The sequence below is a fragment of the Engystomops pustulosus genome, chromosome 1 (assembly GCF_040894005.1).
Source record: "Engystomops pustulosus chromosome 1, aEngPut4.maternal, whole genome shotgun sequence".
Taxonomy (NCBI): Eukaryota; Metazoa; Chordata; class Amphibia; order Anura; family Leptodactylidae; genus Engystomops; species Engystomops pustulosus.
Genome location: NC_092411.1, coordinates 233,948,944 through 233,974,575, shown reverse-complemented (window position 1 = coordinate 233,974,575; position 25,632 = coordinate 233,948,944). Strand labels below are relative to the sequence as shown.

Below are 25,632 nucleotides of genomic sequence, written 5' to 3'. Positions count from 1 at the left end.
ATGACTATCTGCATCAAAAGTAGAGAATTTAGAACGTTGAAAATATAGAATTTTTCCAATTTTTTGCCAAATTTTGTTTTTTTTCATAACTAAACGCAAAAGATTTCATCCAAATTTTTAAACTAATTTGAAGTACAATGTGTCACGAGAAAACAATCTCAAAATCCCCTGGATTTCTCATAGCGTTCCAAAGCTATAACCACTTATAGTGACACAGGTCAGATTTGAAAAATGGGTCCGCGTCCTTCAGGCCAAAAGATGCTGTGTCCCGTAGGGGTTAATTTGCCATATGTAAACATTTCTTCAATTAGATGTTATAAGATGTGTGAAGATAATTTCTCATAAATGTAATCCTATGGTCCCTTAGAAACGAGATGGCTTCCTCGGATACGACCACCTCTGCTGGAGTCAGTGCACAAAGAAACAAAAGGTTTTTGTATATGAAATGTCCGGGAGTTACTACATGTCCCACAGCCGTCCTGTGGTAATGATTGCTGAATATGATTGCTCTATAGCACAAGTCTGGCCACCACTGCCAAAATGTGACGTGGTCATATCCGAGGAAGCCATCTGGTTTTAGTGACAACATGACTACATTTATGAGAAATTATCTTCACACAGGAACATTTTTTTTATTAACATCCAATTGAAGAAATGTTTACATAAGGCAAATGAATTAAATGAAATGTAAATGCCCAGATGGAAATACCCCTTTAAGTACAACTCTACATCCTCTATATCCTTAATCTTGTGCTGTTCATAATAGTAATCTAATGATGAACTTCAAATCTGTTATTATAACCCATCTATTTAGAAAGCCAATCACATTTCTTAACTGCATGAAACCCTCCACCCCGACCACCGTCCAGTCCAGATCTACCAGACTGTGTAGAAGATGTGGGTGCTGCCCCGGCTTCTGTGCTCTGCAGCCGGACTCCCCCTCATACTATAAATACTCCGGTGTCAGCAGAGGCTCCTAATGTTACCAAAAAGAAAAAAACTGGGAAAAGTTATTGACTGGAATAAGCCCTAGGGTAGGAAATGCAGCCGCACCTCATTAATGTAATGTCCACTGTAGAGCCCCCTTTACAGAAATGTCCACAGCAAAGTGTCTCTTTATGAAAGGTCTACTCCAGATGACCCCCTTTACATAAATCCAACCCCCATCATTGCATAATTAATGAAACATCACCAATCGGGTCTTCTTGAAAAAAAAAAATCTATACTTGCCAAGGCTATACTCTCCTTCCGGCCTGGGCGCATACACCATGACGTGCCGGTGTTGCAACCATCACAGTGTAAGGGCCCGCATGGCACAGACAAGGGCCGCGTCTTGGTGTATGCACCCGGGCTTGAAGAGACACAATTGCGGGGCCGGGGAGCCTGAAGGTGAATATAGATATATTTTTTTAAGGCGGATCTTCATATAGAGCCCGCCCATACCCACCTATATGAAGACCCGCAATTGCTTCTCCTAGCTGTATGTATGTGCTGATAGGTATATGTATTGGGGAGATTTATCGGAAGTATCTGATGTAAAACTCTTCTGGTTGCCCATGGAAACCAATCAGAGCTCTGCTGTAACTTTATAAATAGCTGTTGGAAAATGAAAGTTGATCTCTGATCAATTGCCATGGGCAACTAAAATACTTCTGATAAATCTCCCCGATTGTGTGCGCTGTATGTATATGTATTCTTGACAAAATGCGAACGAGGTAGGATATTCATACAGCTATGGTAAAATTGTGCTGTAAATGCAACAAATATAATTGTATCAGTGAGAAAGTTTCTCATCCTGAAAACCCAAAATATCCTGGACCTGATCTTAAAGGAAATGCACCATCTAATCCACCATGATAAACCAGGGGCACTTACTCATAGATCCAGGGACCGTGACTGTGCTAAACATTTTAGATTTGGTATCCATGGTCTCCTTCCTTATAAAATCAACTTTTAAATGATGCTGTTGAGCTTAAAGGGCTCCTGAGCTTGTTCCCAGAGCCCCTTTAGTCTGCAGATTCACAGGTTGTTATGTTGTGCAGGAGCACCCCTGAGGGAGCAGAATGGGAGGGTGAAACGGTGTAAAAGCCTTTGAAGTTACAGTATGGTTGGGCTCATTGGCATAATTTTAAAAGTTGATTTTAGAAGAAAGATGGGCATGGATAACAAATATTATGTATGGCAGTATATGGGGATTTTCCTCCTCAGGGCTTAAAACAAAATAAAACAAAATAGCCTCGGGTCTTCGGAAGACCCGAGGCTACCATGGAGACAGATCGCCGCTCCCCGATGACGTCACGCGGAGCGGCGATCCCAGGTAAGATGGGCGCTGCTATCTTTTTGAGGCTGCCGGCAGCTTTGCTGTGATAGGACCCGCAATCGGTGCTAGTACCGATCGCGGGTGTTACCAGTAAGCCTATGCTGCAATATGCAGCAAAGACTTACCGGCTATGGAGAGGGCTCAGCCTGTGAGCCCTCTCCATGCACCTCAACCCGACCGCCGCCGTGGATACACGGCGGGCGGTCGCGAACCGGTTAATTTTGGATTTTTCAATATGTACAATTTGTAAATTTTTTTTCTGCAGCTAAAGGGTTAAAAGGACAAAACGCGAAGTGCAGGTCTGACTCCAGTTTTGAAGTGGGTTGCCCAGTAAACCAGGACACGTGGGTGCCAGCCGACAGTATTTTTTTTGCGGATATGGCCAGTTGATGATGACATGCGGCCTGTTTTGACGGCCACAAAAATGGGACTGCCAAATGGATATGGTTGTGTGCGTGAGGTCTGAATAAAATCTGTTTCTCCCCATCCGCCAGGGAAAAGCCCAGTGTAGAGAGCCCGTCATGAAAGCTGAGCCGCTAGTTGTCCACTCTCCATTGTTCACATCAGCAGCCGTACTATAATTCCTTCTAAATAAAAAATGACCTGTGAAACGGATCTGATGCTTTGTCCTAGATTATTAACTCTGTGAATGGATACAACGTGTACTGATGCAGGAGCGATTCTACTAGTTTTATTTCTGGGTATGCAGAATAGTAGATGAAGGGCAGTAGATTGCATTATTAATGTCTGAAGGCGCTTTTTTATTCAGTAGGGTAACTAAAGTGACATGTAGATAGGACTCCCACATAGTTTTGTACTACAGGCAGTCCCTGGGTTACGTAGAAGATAGGGTCTGGAGGTTTGTTCTTAAGTTAAATTTGTATGTAAGTTGAAACTGTATATTTTATAATTGAAGTTCTAGACAATTTTTTTTTTTCCCCTCAGTGACAATTGGAGTTTCAAAATTTTTGCTGTAATGTGACCAAGGATTGTCAATAAAACCTCATTACAGACACCGTCAGAGGTCGCACTAACATATTTCTAGAAGGGTAATATTACTCCTCTTTCTATTTTTGAGGAGTATTTTTAGCCGGGAAGGAGTATGAAATTTTCAGTAACACAAGTATATAACTCATAGCTGTATATAATGTTGATAGACGCTAATTATATAAGAAAATCATGTGTCAGTATCTTCTGTGTTTAAATAGCAAATTGAGGCAGTTATAGTGATGTTACATCATGCATTGCCCAGACTGGAGCGGACACCACCAACCCCCCAACCACAGTCGCCGAGTCTTCCCACCACCACACTGCGGCCCGCCGAGTCTTCCCACCACCACACTGCGGCCCGAACAATGTATCCCCCTCCCCACATGACCAGACTGTGGCAGCCACTGCAAATCCATGATAGTTGCTTTGTAAAATGCTTTTTTTTTAAAAAAAAATTTGGTTTATATTTTTTTTGGTGTCTGTGTTGGGGGGAGGCGTTTTTTTTTTTTTTAGGTTTTTTTATTAATTGAATTTGCGTCTTTGTCATTTTTTACGTGTTTTTACTGTTTATGCAGTCCTGTTTCACATACACCTCATGCCACCGCAGCACTCGCCAGACACGCAGTCACACGTAACATATACCTCATGCCACCTCAGCACCAGACATGCAGTCCCACGTAACATACACCTGCCACCTCAGCACTCGCCAGACACGCAGTCCCACGTAACATATACCTCATGCCACCTCAGCACCTGTCAGACATGCAGTCCCATGTAACATACAGGTCTTCCCTGACCTTATCACATCCATCCACTCCTGTCAAGCCCCCTCACCTCCATACACATGTATGCACACAGTGCCTGTACACATTCTACTTGCAGGCAGCCATTACAGCTCTACTTCCTGTGAAGAGACTGCGTAGTAAGCCACGCCCCTTTCCAGAGTCCCCGCCCCCTCCCGTGACATCACGACTACCCGGGGCAGCTCCATTCTACAGGCTACCAGCGCTGTAGAGTGAGCTGAGCAGTGCCGGCCCGCGCGCTGCCATTGTCATGTCCTGCACACCATTGCTGTGCGCTCCGGACCGCTGAGCCCACAAACTACAGCCAGGGATAATTGCCAAGTGTACTTTTATGCTTGGCAATTATTCTGGGGAGTAATGGCGCCTCATCATGCGTCTATGACGCTAGGTGAGGCGTTAATGCGATCTCTGGACACCTTACAGCTGATCATTGGAGTCTGGAACTATAGTAAAGCATTCAGAGAGCTTCACCAGAGGTCACAGTGGACAGAGGGGTCCGTCTGTTACTAGGGGCCATCTGTAAGTCGGTGTCCTTAAGTAGGGGACCGCCTGTATTTCTACAACGTCCTGCATGGTCCATCACAAGCAAGTCTGATTCATGAAATGGAAGAGGAAAAGGATACTGTGTATATCATTTAGACTTTTTACTAGACCACCTATAGCAGTGATGGAGAACCTTTTAGAGATCGAGTGCCTAAAATGAGCCTCGAGACACACTAGCTTTTCCCAAAGTGCCAACACGGCAATTTAGGCAGTAACAAACTTATTGCTACCAGAATGTTTGAGCTCCAATTCCACCCTGTCCACACCTTCTTACTCTTTGGACAGAACCATGCAACACAGGATGGGTCACTTTAAAATAGCAGGGCACTACTATTGGACTGCCTGAGACTTCAGGACGGTGCCATGTCAGGCAAACTGTGTGCCTGGGAGACAGCCCGAGTGCCCACAGAGATGCCTCCCAGTGCCATCTCTGGCACCAGTGCCTTAGGTTCGCCATCACTGACATATAGGGTTGTATTAATGTGCAGCAAATTTTGCTGAAGGGATTAATTTTCATTATCCCACACATATAAATCATTCAAAAATGATAAGGGAGACATAAGGAACAGAAAACTTGAACAATGGCCATCATATCATGGTATACCGAGGCAAATGCATAGGACATAGTGTGACTACACGAGATTGCAGGGATAGTGTAACGTCACAAAAAATTCTTTTACGTTAGGATTAGGAATTAAGCACGCTGCAGGAATGGGATTCCATCAATGATGACTATTGATGGACGCTCATGAAAAGGGTTTAAACAGTATAAAAGCAATATGTAACAAGGTGATAGCATAATAATAATCTTTTATATAGCTTCATCATATTGCATAGTGCTTTCCAAATATATGAAGGGAACATGCACAAATAAAATAAGATATAACTGAGTACAAACATAGTCATATGGAACAATAGGAGTGAGGGCCCTGCTCACAGGAGCTTACAATCTACAAAGAGGAGTAGACCAAGGTGAAGGGTCACTAGATCAGACAATGAGATTATAAAAGCCATCTATAGGTAGTAAAACAAGGAGACATCTACAACGTCTTCCATGGTTACCAAGATGTCAGATGCACCTCTGTAGTGTGTTCAAAGCTGGCCAAAATTTCCTCCATTCACTATGGAGGGGGAAGCTTTTGGATTCCTGCACAGATGGTTTTCTGGGAGATTCCCACAATCTAGGAGTTACTGTACGGACATAAAGCATAATATAGATTTTTTTTTTGGCATTAGGGACAGATAAGGGAAAGGAAGTGTACAATGGGAGTTCTCAAGCTGAATACCGGTACATTCCTTGGCTTTCTGCTGAAATGTTTGGATGTGTGGGTATCTTCGTTCCTCCAGAGCCTGTGCAGCACCAACAGATAGAAAGAACATTTAGAAACATTTAGAAAGAAAGCATAAAATCTGGCAGGCGCCATTATAGATTAGTAGTAAGTGGGAATCAGAATTTGTTTATTATACCATTTTTTCTTTTGTAGTTTTTTTTTTTTTTTGTGGAGGGAGGAGAATACTGAGATATAAAGTGCCACTTTTTAACTCTTCTAAAAGTTTAACTCCATTATTAAGCTTTAATCACACACTGGCAAGCAGCATGTTACTACACTATTCCATTAACTTTACCTTATTTAAGGCTACTAGCACATGAACATGTGCTGTTCTCAGGCCTAAAATAACTTATCTGTGGCATGTGTGTCACTAGTTTGTATTCCATTTGCTGTTTCCGCAGACCTGCAAGAAGAATGTCACTAACTTGTGCTAGCCTTTAGGAGGGTCTCACGACTGTATGGCCTAGCAATGTGTGCGTTTGCGTACGTGCCACACACAAAAAAAACATTCATGTGCATGTAACTGGAAACGTATAAAAAAATAGTTGATGATAATAATAATTCCTTTATATAGCACATACAGATTGCACAGTGCTGCACAGAGCTTGTGAAATAGGTCTCTGTCCCCAATGGGAGTAACAATCTAATAAACCTACCAGTATGTTTCAAGGACCTGGAGAAAACCCACACAAACAAGGAGAGAACATACAAACTCTTTGCAGATGTTGACCTGGATGGGACTTAAACCCATAACCCCAGCGCTGCAAGGCAGTAGTGCTAACCGCTGAGACACAGTGCTCAGACACTTCACAACATCACTGTGTAATAATACCCTACCAGTGTGGTAATTAAGCCCCCTAACATGTCAGTAGACTGTGACACTATGAATGTGGGTCCTATTCAACATTAGAGGCTGACTAATTGTCCGAATGCCCCTGAACATGTTCTCACCTGGATGAGCATGTAACTGGGTGCAGGAGACTGCACCTCACCGCTCCCCTGTCCATAGAAAGCTGAGCTCAATACTCCATGACTGGCTGCCATAGACCTCTATGGGGGCTGTGATCTAGCTGCCAATTGTGTGGCCAGATCATGGCCCCCATAACGGTTGTGTGCATGAGGCTGAAGTTTGGAATTTGCTTCTTTTCTTTTTGCTATTATTATTTGTATAGCTTACAATTCATGCCGAATGTTAGCCGACCGATTTTATTACTAGTTGTGCATTTTGAGTCACTTTTTCACTAAATGTTGCACACCTATTGATGAATGTGTTGCACATTACAAAACAAAAAATAGGATTCTTCTGCCTTGTGTCATTTTTAGAGGTGTTAAGGGAATGGCACAAAATTGTGCAAATAGTTGATTGAGCTGATGTAAAGAAAGGTAGGGTTGAAATCTTGTGATGTGGTGTACGAAGTGTCGCACTTGCACCACAATAGACTTAACAACTTTACAAGCTTACGGTGCATTTACGTGGCGGTATGCCCTGCGCTGGAGAGGTGACCCCCTCCCTAGAAAACAGCGGCTCACGGCCGCCCACACGGGGAAAGATAGAGCATGTAACACACGTGGCACTGTACCGCTGAAGGCCCGCCATAGCCCTCTCTGGGGACGTAAATGTGGCCGCAAATTTACGGCTGCATATACATACCCCCCAAGATGGCCATGTGAATGCACCTTAAGGTCACATTCACACACATGTCTGCACTCCCTCCAAAAAGGGCAACAGAATTGTTTGAGATTTCTCATTGAAAAACTCACCACTTAAATCTCAAAGACAGGCAGGGATAGGACCTGCTCTATAATTTGTAACTTGTACCTGGTTGCCTAAATGGACATAAAAATGTGCCCCCCATGTCCTAAAGGGTGCTATTTCTGGAAGTACAGAAGACTATTGGGATAATGGTGACACAGGATGCTGGTGAGTGCTTACTCTTGTGACACCCAGCAGATGCCATTGCTAAAGCTTTGTGGTTTTCTTTTAGTAACCACAATTAAGGCACAATGGTCTCTCACATTACATTGTTGTCAGTCTCTGGGACGACCTGGAAAAAATGTAACCAGAGACCATAAAATCTATGGAAAACTAACAGTTGTTTCCAACGTCATCCATAATAATGAGAAAAGGTAACTATTACAGATAAAGCAATCATTCTCCTAAAAGGCAGAAAGTTACTAGACATTGTAAATCGCTTGTTCTTCAGGTGCTGTGCAGCGGCTGCAATAGGTATAGGAAGGAGCACCTCATCCTGGTACAGAGCAGTATAGAACATGTAGTACCTCACTATCCAGCATAGGGGGCGCCACTGGATTATCGGTGCATGCACTGCAACAATGTAAGTACATTGCCAGAGAAATCTGCAGTAGAAATCTTATTTCTGCTGTGAATCCTTGCTTTGATTACCCCATTTATTGAATCATATTGAAAGAAATAGGAGGCTGAAGTGTAGTGGAATAGGTCACGTACAGGAAAGTGCTGTCCAATGTAAGTAAAGATTGGCATAAAAAGTTATTTTGCAGTAATATGGCGTTATTACCCAGGCTTCCAGTAGGTGGCACTGTCTTACTGGTAAATAACTATGGGTCTTCTGCTGCAGTTGAAGTCTTGTGTATGTGTCTCTGTGCTGTAGGGTAAGACAGTAGGTGTTCTCCTTAAGGAGACAATGCCAATTAAGGCCACCTTAAAGGCGTGTGGAGACTTAAAGCCATAGATGTTCCCCTAGGGAATTCTGGGAAGGATGCAAATTAGTTTTCCAAGGTGTTAAATGGAAAACAATACCTCCTTTTGCTACCTTGAAAGGCAGCCCTTTTAACACCAAGTGTGACCTACAAGAAGTCTAAAAACATGATGTGGGTGTGTGAGCTTTATACTTTTATATACTTGGGTCACACTTTTTTAATGTGGTGCCAAATGTACATTATCCAATCTTACTACATTTATAAATGGCTTCAGACAGATAAGTCACAACTTTTCCTCCTAATAACAAGCAGGCACCATTGTCTTTGCATCCTGCAACTACATGAAGCATGGACCCAACTACTTGCAACTCGGTCTTTATTTTGGGTGGAACTATTGATAGGCGGTGGTGAGGAATTTGGATACATTGGTCTACTGATCAGATTTAATGGCCTATGCAGGTATGCCATCAGTGTTGGTTCCTGGATAATCCCTAAAATACCAAAGACCAACTGGGAACAACAATATGTTCAAGATTTTAGAAGAAGAAATATTTGTTTCCTTATTATTGCGTCCCCGTTAGTAGTAAGAGGAGGCCGTTTAAGGCTCAGTTCACACTTGTATTTAAGGAGAATGTTACAGAAGCTAAAAACTCAAGAGCATCCGTTCCTCAAGACTTTAATGGACTTTCTATTATCTTCCATTACGCATCGTCAGGCTTATTTGCATACAGTCCTTCATCCTGGTGTTAGATGCCCTTAAAGATTGGCATTGTGGGAAGTATCGGAACAACCTGTTCAGAATCAAGACAGAGAAAAAGCCATACATATCTGCATTAATGAGAAGTACAATGTGTTTTTCTGTATTTTTTTTTAACTCTTTTTTTTTTTGAACTGCTGAATGTGTGAATGGGATTTCCTATTTGCCTATTATCTACAATGTATCATCTGTCTGCTGCTGTAATATCACAAACCTCTGTACAATCTGAAGTCTATATGTTGGCTTGGTGATTATAGTTCATCATATTAAATTTGTACATTTTTTTTTAATTTTTCATTGCAGGAGGTTATAATGGCGCAAGATTCGCCAAGAAGCGCGGCTGCTGAAATTTCCGTAACCAGCAATGGAGACTATGATGAAACTGAGCATAATTTTAACATGGTAATTCCTTATATACTTGTAATAGAGTGATTACTATACACAACTTTTTGGGCTCCAGTATAATAACTTTCTGGTCTGATAATACATGAGAATAAGAGACATGAACATTTTTTTCTCTAATAATACCACCCATGAACTGGGGAGGAACTTTAGGTTCTCCATACCTTTATAATTCACCATTTTTCTGGACACATACATAGGCTTCATATGTGGAGACTTGAACTAGATTCAGGATAACTATCTATCTTCAGTTTGAGTCATTTCCTCTCACAATTACTAGATATTAGATTGTTATCTTGACAGGGGCAAGCAGAGACTGATGTGAATGACTACATCCTCTGTACGCAGCTGGAGAACATGTCAGCACTCTAATTCATCATCTTCCTTTCCCCATAATTAATTTTCTAGCATTTTGGGATCTTTGCTGCTTATTAATTTTAGGTTTTTTTTTTATGCTTGGACTGTTTTTATTGTTGTGAACTTATCCCTGGATAGATCGGTTTCTGAGAGAACCCCTTTTTCACTGCAAGGTCCCTAGAAAAAAAAATTGTGTGTCCTATAACTAACCCTATGCCTTGTGTATCCACTAAGTATTATAAGCCCACTTACTGACCTCCATGCTATATAGCGCCCCCTTTCCTTAAAGGAGTTGTCTTAAAAACCAAGTTGGTTAGGACAACCCCTTTAAGCTTCCCCCTTATAATGCCCCTTTATAAACTCCCATTCACCATCCTCTTTTTTGCAGTGTCCCTTGGCCATGGCTGTGCTTGGCTCTGAGTCCCGGAGGCATGGTCCCCAACTATTGGGCTATGGCCCTGGACCAGCAGTTCCAGAACCCGTTCATGGGCCCTGGCCCAGTGGTTGGGGGCTCCTTTCCTATACAGTGGCCACAGAAACCGGATTAATAAATCCTGAGCCACTTTATTTAAAACATCAAGGACAAAATTTTCCATGAGGATTTCCTTCCTCTGCACCTAGTGTGACTAGCCGCTGATATCCTGAGCTTTATCTTTTCTGCTGTATTCTAGGTTTATTCCACTTATCTCGCCTCATATTGACATACCAGAACACTACATGTAGACACAAGTAGGTGCACACATTAAGCTGATCACAATACGGAGGTTGTCACTTCTCCATTACGCAGGGGGATCTGCAGCAGGGCCGCAGTGTGATTTTTATATAAATTATGTTATATGAGGTGTTGTGTTTTTTATTGACGGTTTAATTACTTTTTTAGGATTACAATGGATAAAGTGTCTTTAGTGGTTTAGCCTAAGATGACATGTATTTCAACAAGGTGTAAACACATAGCGAGCGATGTGGATCCCATGTAACACCCACTAATCCTGTTTGTGCACCTCGGCACTACTACTCCTTTCAGACTTTCAGACTCCACATCACATAATTAAACGCTCACATTTCACTTCAGTGCATAAATGGCTTACTGTCAGTCACAGAGGAGAAAAATACAACTCAAGGGATACGTCCTGCTGTAATATAATGGTAATGTGGCAGCAGCTTTATTTTTTTATAGGTCCCAGGGAGTGGCTGCTCCAAAGTGGGTGCAGCAAAGTTGGCAGTTCTGCAGTAGCTGGGACCTGTCATTGTATCTCATGGCCGCAGGCTATATTAACCCCCTACATCTTATATGTATTGCCAGTTTTCTGTCTGATAGGGAAATGTCATCACTGTTTTATGCTTTTATATTGAACCCCTCTATAGTTTTTATGTTACCTCTGTTTTTGCTTTGTGGAGATGTTTTATTCTAGGCCCAAATATTGCTCCCTTTTAAAACTTTATTTTGGTACCTCAATAAGTGACCCATTAGCCTGCATTGCATGTAACACTGCCCTGTGATGAAGCCCTTGAAGGGAATCTGTCAAAGGAAATGTATAAGTTAACCACTAACAGTATGGTGTAAAGCAGATTACCACCCTCCGCATTGTTTCTTTCATGGCTAGGTGTGTTGCCATCATCCAGAGAATCAACTTTAAAGTGTGACTGGTTGTATAAAGTCATAAGCGGAGAGTTTAGCACTGAAGTCAATCTGCTATGATTGACCTCATGAATCAGACTTTAAGAGAACCACTGATGTTCATGAATGCTGGGGCACCAATTAGAGCAAAGGGGATATTCTACAGAAAGGAGGACTTGACTGCAGTCCTAAATTCTCCACCCTCCTTGACCTGCTTTATACAACCAATTTACTTCTTGTAAAAGAAAATATGATGTGAAAGGTGTTTAGCTGCTTGATACCATACGGTTACTGGTTTGTTAGGTTAAAAGGGAACTGGTTAGTAGAAAAAGTTAAAACCTTTAAGTTTAACCCGAGTTTGTACGCTTGGGGCACTTTTGGGAATCCCCCTTGTGAACCTCTGAATCGCTGTACTGAATGGACTTGTAGACACCATCTTTAGTCTCAGCAGAAATCCTGCCATGAAATCTGCAATAAAACATTGGAAGGAGTTATTTTCAGCTGCGAATGTGCTGAAGGTTTTCTGCAGTGGAAAATCTGCAGCATTTGTGAGTACGGTTTATAAATGACTTCATACTACACACATTCTCAAGTAGAGGACCAAGATAGAGATGAATGCTCCTTTGTCTAAGATAAGTACTATATTACTACCTCTTTGCTAAGAGGCCTTTAAAATGCACTTAAAATCAATATACATGTACATATTCTATAATTCTATAGATTTATGTGGCGTTCTTGAAAATATATCACACTCTTCCTGTATGAAAAATGCTGTTTATACTCTATCCCTGAACTGATGTAATTTATGTAAGAGTTAGGCCAGATTTGCTTGCGCTACAACACGTTTGGACAAGTAGCGAACCAATTTGCAATGGCTTGTAAAAGCATCATGTTGTAATCCAGAACTGAAATAAAATTCATTTGAAACCCACTTTCATACACGTTTCCTTGCAAAATGGAAGTGTGGAAAAATGGCTTGGTTGAATATAGCCTAAAGCTGCCCAGAACTGAGCTGTGGGCTTGGCCATGGGGGGACACCATTAGCAGGTGCACCCCTCTATACAAAGCATTGCTTCATCCATACCATTGTATGTCACTGATATTTGGCAAAGGAGATAATTGCACTGTGGCAGCAGAGAGGTTATTGATTTATCAGTACTCTATTTAAAGGGAACCTGTCACCAGCGACCACATTTTCACTAAATACAGGTTGCAGAAGCCCATCACACTTGCAGTGCAAAAATGCCTCTGCTTTTTCTAACCATTTGCATTACAAAGTAATTGTGTGTTTATAACTCACCTTGCACCCTGACAAAATCCTGGGGTAGTCACAGGGGCTGGGCTTTGGTTTGGATGCATTTAAAACAAAGCCATGTGCTGCAGACTCCTCAGATCTTAGCCCCCACCTTTGTGCTCCTGTAAAGCTCCTCCTTCCCCCACTGATGTCATCTCACCGGGCTGTAATCTCTCTGAAGGAGCAGGAGGGAGGAGCTGTAGAGGAGCACAAAGGTGGGGGGCTAAGATATGAAGAGTAAGTAACACAGACAAGTCACATGTTGTTTTTTGAAATGCATCCAAACCAAAGCCCAGCCCCTGTGACTACCCCAGGATTTTGTCAAGATGTGAGGTAAGTTATACTACACAATCATACTGTAATGCAAATGCTTATATAAAAGACAGAGGCATTTTTGCACTGCAGCTGTGATGGGCAACCTGTCTTGAGTGAAAAATGAGGTCCCTGGTGACAGGTTCCCTTTAAAGGACACCTGTCATCACGTCTGTGTCACTAGTCTTGTCACTACTACCTGTTGGAGCAGCTCACAAGGATCCCATCCCAGCCTTTATCTAGTTATTTCATACATTAATCATTGTAAAATCATCTATTTTTTATCATGTAAATGAGGCTGGTCACATGGTCAGAGGCAGTGATGTCACCCCTGTTACCCCTCCCCTCTCCTCCCCCTGCTCATGTCTGTGTGTAATGTATAGTAAAGCATGGCTAGTGTGTGTGCTGCATCTGCTGACATCCTGCATCCTCCTAATATACAGGTGAGAGACACAGACATCAGCTACACATGAATCTGACATGTTCTGCTGTAACATGGCTGCCTGTAGCTGCTGTATCTCTCCTATACACACACACAGGCTGCAGGGGGCGTGGCCACCAGCACCAGGAAGCACATCATTATACAGCCTCACACCATTACACAGGCTGTCAGTCATGCACTGGGGGTGTGGCTGTACCTCCCACTCATGAATAGAGTGGACAGCTTGAATATGCTAATGCTTCATTGGACATCTCACAGGTCATTTGCATACAGCTTTAGGACCTCATTGCTTAGGTTTACAGGCATGTAGAGGGACAATGAAGGGATAGATGCAATGCTCTCCAATGGCAGTTTATGAAAATATATTTAGTTTAGGGGGTTATTTTGCATGACGGGTTCTCTTTAAGCAAGTAAAAAGCGTGCAGCACTCCGTAGTTCCAATTTCAAAATAATAATAATAATGCCCGCTTTTTAATTTATCTACAAGAGGATCAAGCCAGAACCTTTGGGGGCGTTGAGAACTTTACTTCATCTATGTATATATGCATGTATATATGTATGTATGTGTGTATATCACTATCTCTAATCTCTCCCTTATGCTAATGAGCATCCTAAAGTCAGAGACCCTGTTTCCCCATCTCTGCACACCTCTCATTGTAATTGCTGTCTGCTTTTAGCAGACACCTCTATTTTAGTATTATAGTTGTGCTGTGGTGGGGAGACTTTGTTTTTGTGACTCGGCCCCCCCCCCCCCCCCCCCACTGTGGCTTTTTGATGTTCCTTATATGAATTCAAAGCTTGTTTGTTTTTTTGCACACCGGGGATTTAAAAGGAAATGTGTTCACTGTGGATTCAATTCTGCAAAAGATCCCTTGTGTTATGTTACTGTGGTAAACACTGCTGTCAGGTTCCCTTTAAGTACAGTCTATAATTTTAATGCACTAAATAAAATTATACTCAACTGGTAAATTTTGAGCCATATATAATGTATTTTGTATCACATTGGAGCCTAACATGTTTTTTCTTTGTTGAAGGACCTAAAGCGTTCAATGCCAGTTGGTCTTGGCCTTTCAGAAACGCACATGACTTCCCATGGCTATGATGCCGGTGATGAAGGAATCATAGAAGCTGGGACATTTCAGGGTAAGACTTCATAAAAGAAGATTTTTATAAATGGAGCCGTGCAAGTAACTAAGGATAATTATTTCATATCAAGCTGTTACAACGTACTGTATATATACTCGAGTATAAGCAAACCTTGAGTATAAGCAGAGGTACCTAATTTTACCACAAAAAATTAACTGGGTAAACCTATTGACCTCAAGTATAAGCCTAGGGTGGGAAATCCATTGCTCACAGCTGTCTCCTAGTTTATAGCTAGCCACTCCTGCCCCCCAGTATAGAGCCAGCACATAGCTCCAATACTCACCTTTCAGAAACCCCCTGCAGGTCCTCTTCTTGCTTCCGGCAGGTCTGTGCACGTGCTATAACGTCAGCCATTGCTAACATCATAGTGTGTGCATCGGCAGCGCTGGCCACGCACACACTATGATGTCCATGGCAGCTGAAATCATAGTACGTAAAAATATATATAAACTCTGTTTATACTTGAGTATATATGGTATTTTGTCTTTTTTGGCTTTCCGTGCAGTTTGCGTGTCTTTTAGTAAGTAGTAGTGATCATTGATTGACAGATTATATTCAAACAGTTTTACCTGCTCTTGATAATCGATTATGCAACAAAAAGTCTCACATATTTAGTACTCTTTTTTTTACTCTTTCTTTTTAGGCAGTGTCTAAACTTTTTTTTTTTGTGGCTAGTTGCATCCAATTTCATATAGTATTGCACTTGACATACCATTAGATTACCGTGTCAGGTGGGATAATAGGGTGGTGGGGGGGGGACCCTTTTCCTTACTACATATAATAAATAAACACCATAAACCCCATCCAAATACTCAAAAGTGCCAAATCTGTTAAATAATTGTGTTATCGTGGTTGAAAAATATCTAATGCATGAATGAATTTTTTATTTTTTTGCCACCCCCAATTTTTCTTTAAAGGGAACCTGTTAAGAGGTACCTCATTTTCACTAAAGACAGATTGTAAAAGCCCATGGCACCTGCAGTGCAAAAATTCCTCTGCCTTTTCTAAGCATTTGCATTGCAATATAATTGTGTGTTATAACTTACTCTTTCATCCTCACAAAATCCTGGTGTAGTCCCAGGGGATGGGCTTTGGTTTGGATGCATTTAAAAAAACATGTGACTTGTCTGACCTGCAGGCTGCCTCCATCTTTGTGCTCCTGTACAGCTTGTCCCTCCCCCACTGACGTCATCTCACTGGGCTGTGACTTCTGAAAATGAGCAGGAGGTGGAGCTGTACAGGAGCACAAAAGTGGGGGCCAAGGTCTGAGGAGGGAGTAACACAGATAAGTCACATGTTGTTTTTTTGAAATGCATCCAAACCAAAGCCCAACCCCTGGGACTACCCCAGGATTTTGTCAGGGTCCAAAAGTAAGATCTAACGCACAATTACACTCACCGGCCACTTTATTAGGTACACCATGCTAGTAACGGGTTGGACCCCCTTTTGCCTTCAGAACTGCCTCAATTCTTCATGGCTTAGATTCAACAAGGTGCTCGATGGCATCACACAGTTGCCGCAGATTTGTCGGCTGCACATCCATGATGCGAATCTCCCGTTCCACCACATCCCAAAGATGCTCGATTGGATTGAGATCTGGTGACTGTGGAGGCCATTTGAGTACAGTGAACTCATTGTCGTGTTCAAGAAACCAGTCTGAGATGATTCCAACTTTATGACATGGCGCATTATCCTGCTGAAAGTAGCCATCAGATGTTGGGTACATTGTGGTCATAAAGGTATGGACATGGTCAGCAACAATACTCAGGTAGGCTGTGGCGTTGCAACGATGCTCAATTGGTACCAAGGGGCCCAAAGAGTGCCAAGAAAATATTCCCCACACAATGACTTCACCACCACCAGCCTGAACCGTTGATACAAGGCAGGATGGATCTATGCTTTCATGTTGTTTACCCCAAATTCTGACCCTACCATCCGAATGTTGCAGCAGAAATCGAGACTCATCAGACCAGGCAACGTTTTTCCAATCTTCTACTGTCCAATTTCGATGAGCTTGTGCAAATTGTAGCCTCAGTTTCCTGTTCTTAGCTGAAAGGAGTGGCACCCGGTGTGGTCTTCTGCAGCTGTAGCCCATCTGCCTCAAAGTTCGAAGTACTGTGCATTCAGAGATGCTCTTCTGCCTACCTTGGTTGTAACCGGTGAGTCACTGTTGCCTTTCTATCAGCTCGAACCAGTCTGCCCATTCTCCTCTGACCTCTGGCATCAACAAGGCATTTCCGCCCACAGAACTGCCGCTCACTGGATGTTTTTTTCTTTTTCGGACCATTCTCTGTAAACCCTAGAGATGGTTGTGCGTGAAATCACCTTTCTTCCCCATACTGATGCTCGGTTTCAACTGCAGGAGATTGTCTTGACCATGTCTACATGTCTTAATGCACTGAGTTGCCGCCATGTGATTGGCTGATTAGAAATTAAGTGTTAACGAGCAGGTGGACAGGTGTACCTAATAAAGTGGCCGGTGAGTGTATATTGTAATGCAAATGATTAGAAAGGCAGATTTGCACTGCAGGTGTAATAAGCTTCTGGAACCTGTCTTTAGTGAAAATGAGTTACCTGGTGACAGGTTCACTTTAATTGCAAGTGATCAGAGTCATCCATTTCCCAAACTGATATTAATAAAGACTACAATGCAAAAAAAATTGAAGACTAACTTGGATCTCAGATCCCCCTCTTTTCCCACCGCTCTGAGCACGGTGGTTTATCATTGCCGTTGCCAGTCACAGACTGTAGTTGGTCAGTCACTGTCTCATACCTGTTATCACACCCATGTGCCCTTCTCTTCAAGTTCTGAGGAAGCAGGGGGAAGGGTAAGACAGTGTAACAGCCTGTAAATCCAGATCACAGAGGGGCTAGGGTAATTTACTTTAAAAGGAAGAAGGCCATGGATAACAAATATAAGAAGATTACCACAGTCACGGTGCCTGGATCTATGTGTAAGTGTCCCTGGTTTATCATGCACAATTTTGATGGTAATTTCCTTCTAATACATTTATTTTTCTACTGTCTAATCTGAAGATTATGTCTGCCAACAAAATATGTCATTTGTTTATTCCAAATGTTCCATGCCTCCAGCTACTCTGTGCTCTGGTAATTGAATTTGTTAATATCATGACACATTAGTGTTACCTGCCTGATGTGTGCATCATGGAAAAAGGGTACAATTATTATAGCATTATTAATGCATCAAGAAAGTCTGCAGAAAGATGAAGATTTCACTCTTATTCTTGATATTTTAATGTACATTCCTGTTTAGAAACCACTGTCTGCCTGAACACCCCCTGAGAGATTTATCTGCATGTCTTATTTACTGTAATGATGTGTAAAATGGACTTGAATCGTCCAGTACTTGGACAGTGTTGACACCTTTTTGCCTTGTTAAGTGACATCTAATATAAGCAATCAATGGAGAACAGATCGCCTGATATAATTTCTTAATCTGACACATATAAATGTCTCCAGATTTTGCTGTCTTCCACAGCGTCCTATAAATCTTCCTTAGTCTTGCGGGCTGATGCGCAGATGATTTGGAGATTGTATATGTGTGTTTGACTGAAAAGGAGTTTGGTTTGTTTACCAAAAGAAGGGGAGCACACCTTGACCCCAAGACTGGCTGCTCTACTCTAGACTATTTTTTTTTTCATAGACTTTTTTAAGATTCATTACCTTATGCGTTATAATTTTTTCATCAGAAGAAGTCATTGGGTGTGTCCATTGGAGAGGACCTGTCAGCAAATGCAAAATTACATCCCTGCTTGTTACCTAGCCCCAAACTAAAGTCGGTGTTCTTATTTTAACCCCATCCACCCATTCAAAGGATTTGAACCCCAGAAGCTTATGTCTATTTGTGTTGTATGAAGAGTAGAGATCCCCCACCACTGACTACCACAAGGAGATAGATAGATAGATCGATAGATAGATATAGATATAGATAGATGGATAGATAGACAGGATTGCTGGAGGTGTTGTGCATGTTTTTAGTTTTGTAAGTATTTAATGATTTTTGCAATATTATAAACTCCTCATTCCCAATGTAATATACTGTAAGTTATTTTACAAAACCATAACTATATGCTATAGTTTGAGGATCCTTGAAAAACGGATGACAGACGTTGGTCATAAAAAATGGATGTCAATGTAAATTGTTCTTGTACGATTTTGCCAAAGTTTGTGCGCAGGAAGTCTCCATCTACCGTAATATCAAGCGGGTTTTAAGCAGCAGATATTGCAATAATTTTCTATTTCTTTACAGTATAAATTTGCAAATATCTATCTGGTCTAATGGCTCCATATTTTACAAGTTTATGTATTGTTGTAACTATTTATACTTTTCCTTAGGAGCCTTCTCCACACCCAGGTCTCCAGTCATTTCTCCCAGCAGCACAGCAGCTAGTAGACTGGCTGGACAAGGCGATGATGTATTTGTTCCGGCAGGTACTGCAGTGCTGGATAGCCCCCTGGAGCTGCTACTGCCGCTGCTGCACTAACCCTTTATATCCCTGTAACACCCTGAGTATTATTATGTAATATTAGTACGCTTTGCACTAATGCAAATTATCTGATAAATTAATGTCTCCCTCTGGATGTAAAAGCAACATCACTCTGTCTTCCTACATTTACTGTACTGTAATATTATTGTAATATTATAATAACCCATAATTGGAGTAACAAGCCAATAGCCTCCAATTCAGGAGAATCTCCATGCACAAATATTTTGTAACCGTTTTGATTCGTTCTTGAAGGGAGTGTACGTGGGAACGGACCCTATCCTCGGGCTTTACCACATTAAACTACTAGCCCCTCAGATAAGGTATGACATGTCTCTTCTAGAATTCCCTCTTATGCGAAATATCATCCATTTAAATGTATCTCCAATTCTGTAGCCCACAAAGCCTCACGTCTTATGAGTATCTAGAAAATAATGTTTCTAGATACTATAGAACCAAAGAGAGGCAGCATTTAAATTGAACTCGACCTGTAGCTTAAACTTGCCTCATTTCAGGCAAAACATTTCTCTTAGCTAATTTGCATATGACTTTAGAGGAGATTTTTATTTTTTTTTTCTATAGGTAAACGGGCAATATTTCACATAAGAAGAAATTCTAAAAAAAAACATGATTACTTTGCTTTAAAGGACATCTACCACCAAATAACATATGATAGACTGTCCTTACAAGCCTCCTCATTACCTCTAGGGATTATGGCACTGTGTTTGGCTAGTTTTAGGACATCATTATTCTGGAGAAAAGTACTGTATATCCTCGTGTATAAGTTAAGTGTTTAATCACAAAACATGTGCTGAAAAATCTCACCTTGGCTTATACACGTTTCAATTAAAAAAAAAAAATTACATACTCTTTCCGGCGTCCCCGATGGTCGTCGTGGGTCCTCTTCTGTCTTCTCTCCGCTGTAACACCCGGCAGAGCTGCGTCCGTGCGTTCTGCCAGCCGGCGCATACTATAGTGCGGCCGCTGGTGACTTTATAGTATGCGTCTGAAGACGGAAGAGGATCCATACATAAAATATGTAAATGAGCCCAAGACGCGCAGGCTCACTTCACCTAAGCAACTATGCACGCCCTCCGCCACTCAATATTCACCCCTCTGTCCCGCCCACTCTTCGCAGACAGGCGGTGACCCCTGCCGGCTTTCTGCAGATCTCATGCATGTGTGAATACTCCTCCTTGTGCAGGCACACTTGTAAATTACTAGGAAGGATTTGGAAATTTTATAATAATTCCTTTATATAGCGCACACAGATTACACAGCGCTGCACAGAGCTTTCCAAATCCGTCCCTGTCCCCAATGGGGCTCACAATCTAATTGACCTACCAGTATTTTTTGGAGTGTGGGAGGAAATCCACGCAAACATGGAGAGAACATAGAGACTCTTTGCAGATGATAATATAATGAGATATTACGGCTGTGGGAAGGACAGAGGGTTGAATATTGAGTGGGGGTGTACATAATTGGTGAGCAATTGAGGTGCTCAGTTGATGTGAGACTGAGCACCTCAGGCTCGTTTATGTATTTTTATAAAATACTTTTCTCTGGAGCGCTGATTTTCTGGAACTAGCCAAAAACGGTGCCATCATCCCGTAGAGGTGACGAGCAGGATTGTAAGGACAGTCTACCATCCATAATCTGGTGGTAAATGTCCTTTAAGAGATTGGGCGTTGACTAACACGGCTAACTTAATAGTTTTCCTCTGTCCCGGAGTAGGGGTTCTTTGCTTCCCACCTCTCTGTAGTGACAAAAGCATCATAGCTCCATCATAAAACTGGACCTTGAGCCTGGCTGATGCTACTGCTAAGTCCAGAATAAACCTGTGCATATGAGAAATGCATGAACTCAGCAGTGCGATGTTGTTTTTACAAAATATTGCTAAAAAATAAATCAAATTTAATGCGATAACTGCTTATTTTCCCATTTTTGCTTGCACAATATTCTGTGTTAATTTGTACTAATAACATATTGCGGTAAAATTATAATTCAGTGTCCATCTGGAATTCCAATAAATGTATTTTAAAAATCTTCTAAATCCTTGCCTGTTTATCAAACAAGAACTCAACTTTATTGATAAATCGAAAGGAAAGTTTACCTTTAGTTCTTTTCAGGAACATATTATTAGAACATGGGATTCCCACAACAAATAGGAGATAGATTTTTTTTTTTTTTTTTTTTTTTTTTTTGTAAAAATGACTTATTTGAATATTTTCTCAAAAGTTTTTGCAACTGTTGGTTATATCCTGACTAAAGGTTGAATTCCCTACTGCTTGATAATAAACTTGTACATTTTTGTTTTGTTTATTATATAACTTTATCTTATCGCGTGCCTGATCAGTACCTCTCACATGATGGAGGCTTACATCACGAACTACACTGATAGCAAATATTCTCTTGCTTCTATAGCTGAAAGGCAGCAGAGAAGTGGTCCAATTGTCCTCGCTGAAGAACCAAGAAGTACAGCCATTGAGAAATTGGAACTAGTGAGAAGATGGAGTTTAAATACTTACAAGGTCTGTATAACAGGGAGAGTTTTTTTTGTTTTTAGTTGTAAGTATTTTAAAGGGTTTCTTACTCAGCAAGTTAGACTATATCCACAGGATAGGACCTAACTCGCTGATCGGTGTGGGTCTCATTGATGGGTCCCCCACAGATCACTAGAATGGTGGTTTGATGTAGCACCTCGTAGCACCACAAAGATGCCTCTGTGAAGCTGATTGAGATTGTTAAGCGCCGTACTAGGCAATCTCAGTCGGCTCCATAGAGATGAACAGGACAACCTGTGCATGTGTGACCGGCTTTTCCAGCCATTTCTGTGGTGAGATGCCGTACATTGGACCCCTGTTTTTGTGATTCGTGGGTTCCCCTAACTGAGACCCCCATCAATAAGCAAGTTAGGCCCTATCCTGTGGATGCTTAGTGGGAAAACTCCCTTTAATGATGATTATTTTTTAGCCCAACTGTATCATTCAAGAAAACCCTAACAATAATAACCTATTGGGATATGTTCATAAAATGATATAACTTCCAAGACTATCCATCAATATTTACAAAAAGGCTAGTCCTATAAATGTGTTCATGCCTGGGCACGTCCCTTTATGTCCCTGCTGCTGAGCGTAGCCAAAAACGGGGCCCAAGGCCCTGCGCTGTGCGTGGACATATGAGGTCGGGCACGGAATTAAGTCCATATCCTACCAGATTATTGGTATTATGTGATGTCTTCAACTACTACAGACCTTCTCAGTGGTGACATTTACAGGCAGTTCACTGTAAAACACAAACAACACCCTGGGAAATCCTGTTCATCTAGGAGACAGAGAATGCAAATCCAGTTTGCCGATGCAAATAAACGTGTTTCATGTTCTTGGTTTAATTTGTAGTAGCCGATGAATGGAGTAATTGCTTTAGTTTTAAACAACTGAGTTCACAAAATCTATAGTCTTTTTCATTGATGTTATCATAGCATCCCTGTCTCAGATTATTATATATAACTATTGTTTTCAAGTTTTTATAGTGTTTTCAGCTTATTATGTTTCTATTGTATCTGATCAACACCCACTTAAGAAAAACAGATTTGCATTTAGTTATGATTCAATAACTTTTTAACTAATAACTCATTTATAATTATTCTAAGACTCCACATATACATTGGAGGAGGTCTACCCTATCATGGTTATAGAAGCTGTGTATGTTAGACCTGTGCTCTGGGAGTAGATGAAACAAAAATTTGGACAGTGATCAATCAAGTTGCAAGTCACTAGACTTGTAACATTTGTAAAAGGCCAATTCCCCACGTATGATTTTGATCAGTGAAACTCCTATTCATTTGGTTAGAATTTGGTCCTAGTTCCATGTCTTTTTTGCAGTCCTGGTATCTGCCAGATTTTAACATCAGATTTCCACAGATACTTCCTTGAAACAAGTAAAAACTGAGTCAATTATAAGCTGCCCTCACTTCCCATGATGCTTTGTGTTCTCTTATGAAATAACTCCACTGAGGTGTAACTTGGAATATCCATAAGAATATGCACATACAGGCAGTCCCCGGGTTACATACAAGATAGGGTCTGGAGGTTTGTTCTTAAGTTGAATTTGTATGTAAGTCGAAACTGTATATTTTATAATGGAAGTTCTAGACAATTTTTTTTCTTTTGCTCCAGTGACAATTGGAGTTTCAAAATTTTTGGTGTAATTGGACCAAGAATTATCAATAAAGCTTCATTACAGACACCTTACAGCTGATCATTGCAGTCTGGGACTATAGTAAAGCATCCAGAGAGCTTCACCAGAGGTCACATGGGGCAGAGGGGTCTGTCTGTAACTATGGGTTGTCTGTAAGTCGGGTGTCCTTAAGTAGGGGACCGCCTGTATAATATTATAATATAAACCATATATACGACTAAATTTCCATATCTCTATTTAATATTTCTGCAGTGCACCCGACAGATTCTGTCTGAGAAGCTAGGACGTGGATCAAGAACAGTAGACCTGGAATTAGAGGCACAGATAGAAATTCTGAGAGACAACAAAAAGAAGTATGAACATGTATTAAAGCTGGCTCAGACACTGTCCTCACAGCTCTATCAGATGGTGCAGACCCAGAGGCAGATGGGAGATGCATTTGCAGACCTCAGCTTGAAGTCTATAGAGTTACATGTGAGTATTATGGACCCAAGTTTCCACTGCCATGTGACCTCATTTCTTCTCCTATGTTCATTACCTATGTATTGTTATCACATAGAAAGAATAAAATTGAACGTTTGATCTGCCAGCACTCCATGGCAGCTAGTGCAATCATTTTAGTAATTTTAGTGGAAATGCACCTCATTAAACCATTAAAAGGTGCAGAACCCATGCAGTATTCTTAATAAGGAGGGTGTCACACGGTCCAAATATGCACCGTGTGACAGCACCACTAGAGTTGCACCAATACCAGAATTTTGAGTGTGATACGATACCTGGAAAAGTATCACAATAATCCATACCAATACATTACTTTTCATGAAATTTGATAACATCTATAGTTTCATTCTTACAAGAGGTATAACACTTATTTTTGTTCCAGGGCTTATTATTAGCAGGAAATGCTAGATTAGATACATATTTTTATTGTATATTTTTGTGGGAGGAGATGGGGAAAACCACATATTTTTACTGTTTTTTACAGTGTTCTTCGTGCAGGTTCAATAATGGTAGTTTTATTGTATAGTCGTTGCGTACGTGGCCCATTATATGTAACTTTAAAATGCAATGGGGCGCTGTTATTCTTTTGATGTATTTTTATTTAAAAACTTTTTTTTTTTTTGTTCCATTCACTTCTTTACTTTTTTACTCCCGCTATGGAATATGACAGAGCAATAATCTGATTTATTATTTTGGTAGCCTGCAAAACATGAGCAGTTTATTATCACTTTCAGCCTTTGCAGAAGCATAGGCTCACCCATACAGACAGGATCTTGCAGCCTCTCAGTCAGAGCATGGTTATCGGGCGGTATGTGTTTTATACCTTTCAGGATCACACTTCCTAAAACTCTTCAGGATCACTATGTTTTTTTTTTTAACCTTAAATCCAAGGGAGATTGAGAATAGTTCCTTTTGGGGATCCCTTCTCCAGCGATCGGCACCCCCATTTGCTTTCGTTGGATGCCGTTCCTTGCTGTGAACTATTTTCAAGCTAAAAAACATGGTGGTCCCGAAGGGGTTAAGGAATTGTGATCCTGAAAGGTATAAACACATACCACCTGATGCCCTGGTTAACCCCTTCCTGCTCATCTCCTTTAGTGAAAATTTCTCTCCAGCCCTGAGTGCTCTATCAGTGCAGGGTCAGAGTGACTGGAGGCTGCGCTACAGTGGGGGCTTGGGTGGGAAACTTAAGTGTGTGCTTAATCACCTGCGATCAGAGCTCACTCTGATCGTGGTTGTTATACTGTGGTGCTGGTGACTGATAAAGCCGTCATTGAGAATTAACTAGTAGAGCTCTGTGATGGATATATCCCGAAAAACACCACACCACTGAGCTCCACTGTGACGGAAGAGAATAGCTGACACAGGTCAGGGCAGTGCCGAAATGTTACCTTCAGCACCACCACAGTGACAGCACACAATCTCCCTGCAT

General features: G+C 41.4%; 1 protein-coding gene across 4 annotated transcripts in view; it reads left to right on the top strand.

Annotated features, from left to right (window-relative positions):
• The window catches only part of ARFIP1 (ARF interacting protein 1), a 63,802-nt gene that overhangs the window by 15,923 nt on the left and 22,247 nt on the right, over positions 1-25,632 (top strand). For 3 of the 4 annotated variants that reach the window (XM_072121201.1, XM_072121183.1, XM_072121210.1), the window contains 5 exons: positions 9,727-9,825; positions 14,883-14,991; positions 19,351-19,446; positions 21,924-22,030; positions 23,952-24,173. In XM_072121201.1, coding sequence (XP_071977302.1) covers positions 9,736-9,825; positions 14,883-14,991; positions 19,351-19,446; positions 21,924-22,030; positions 23,952-24,173 — 624 coding nt within the window. In that variant the 5' untranslated portion in view covers positions 9,727-9,735. The remainder of the gene's footprint in view (positions 1-9,726; positions 9,826-14,882; positions 14,992-19,350; positions 19,447-21,923; positions 22,031-23,951; positions 24,174-25,632) is intronic. The other variant, XM_072121192.1, reaches the window with a different exon arrangement.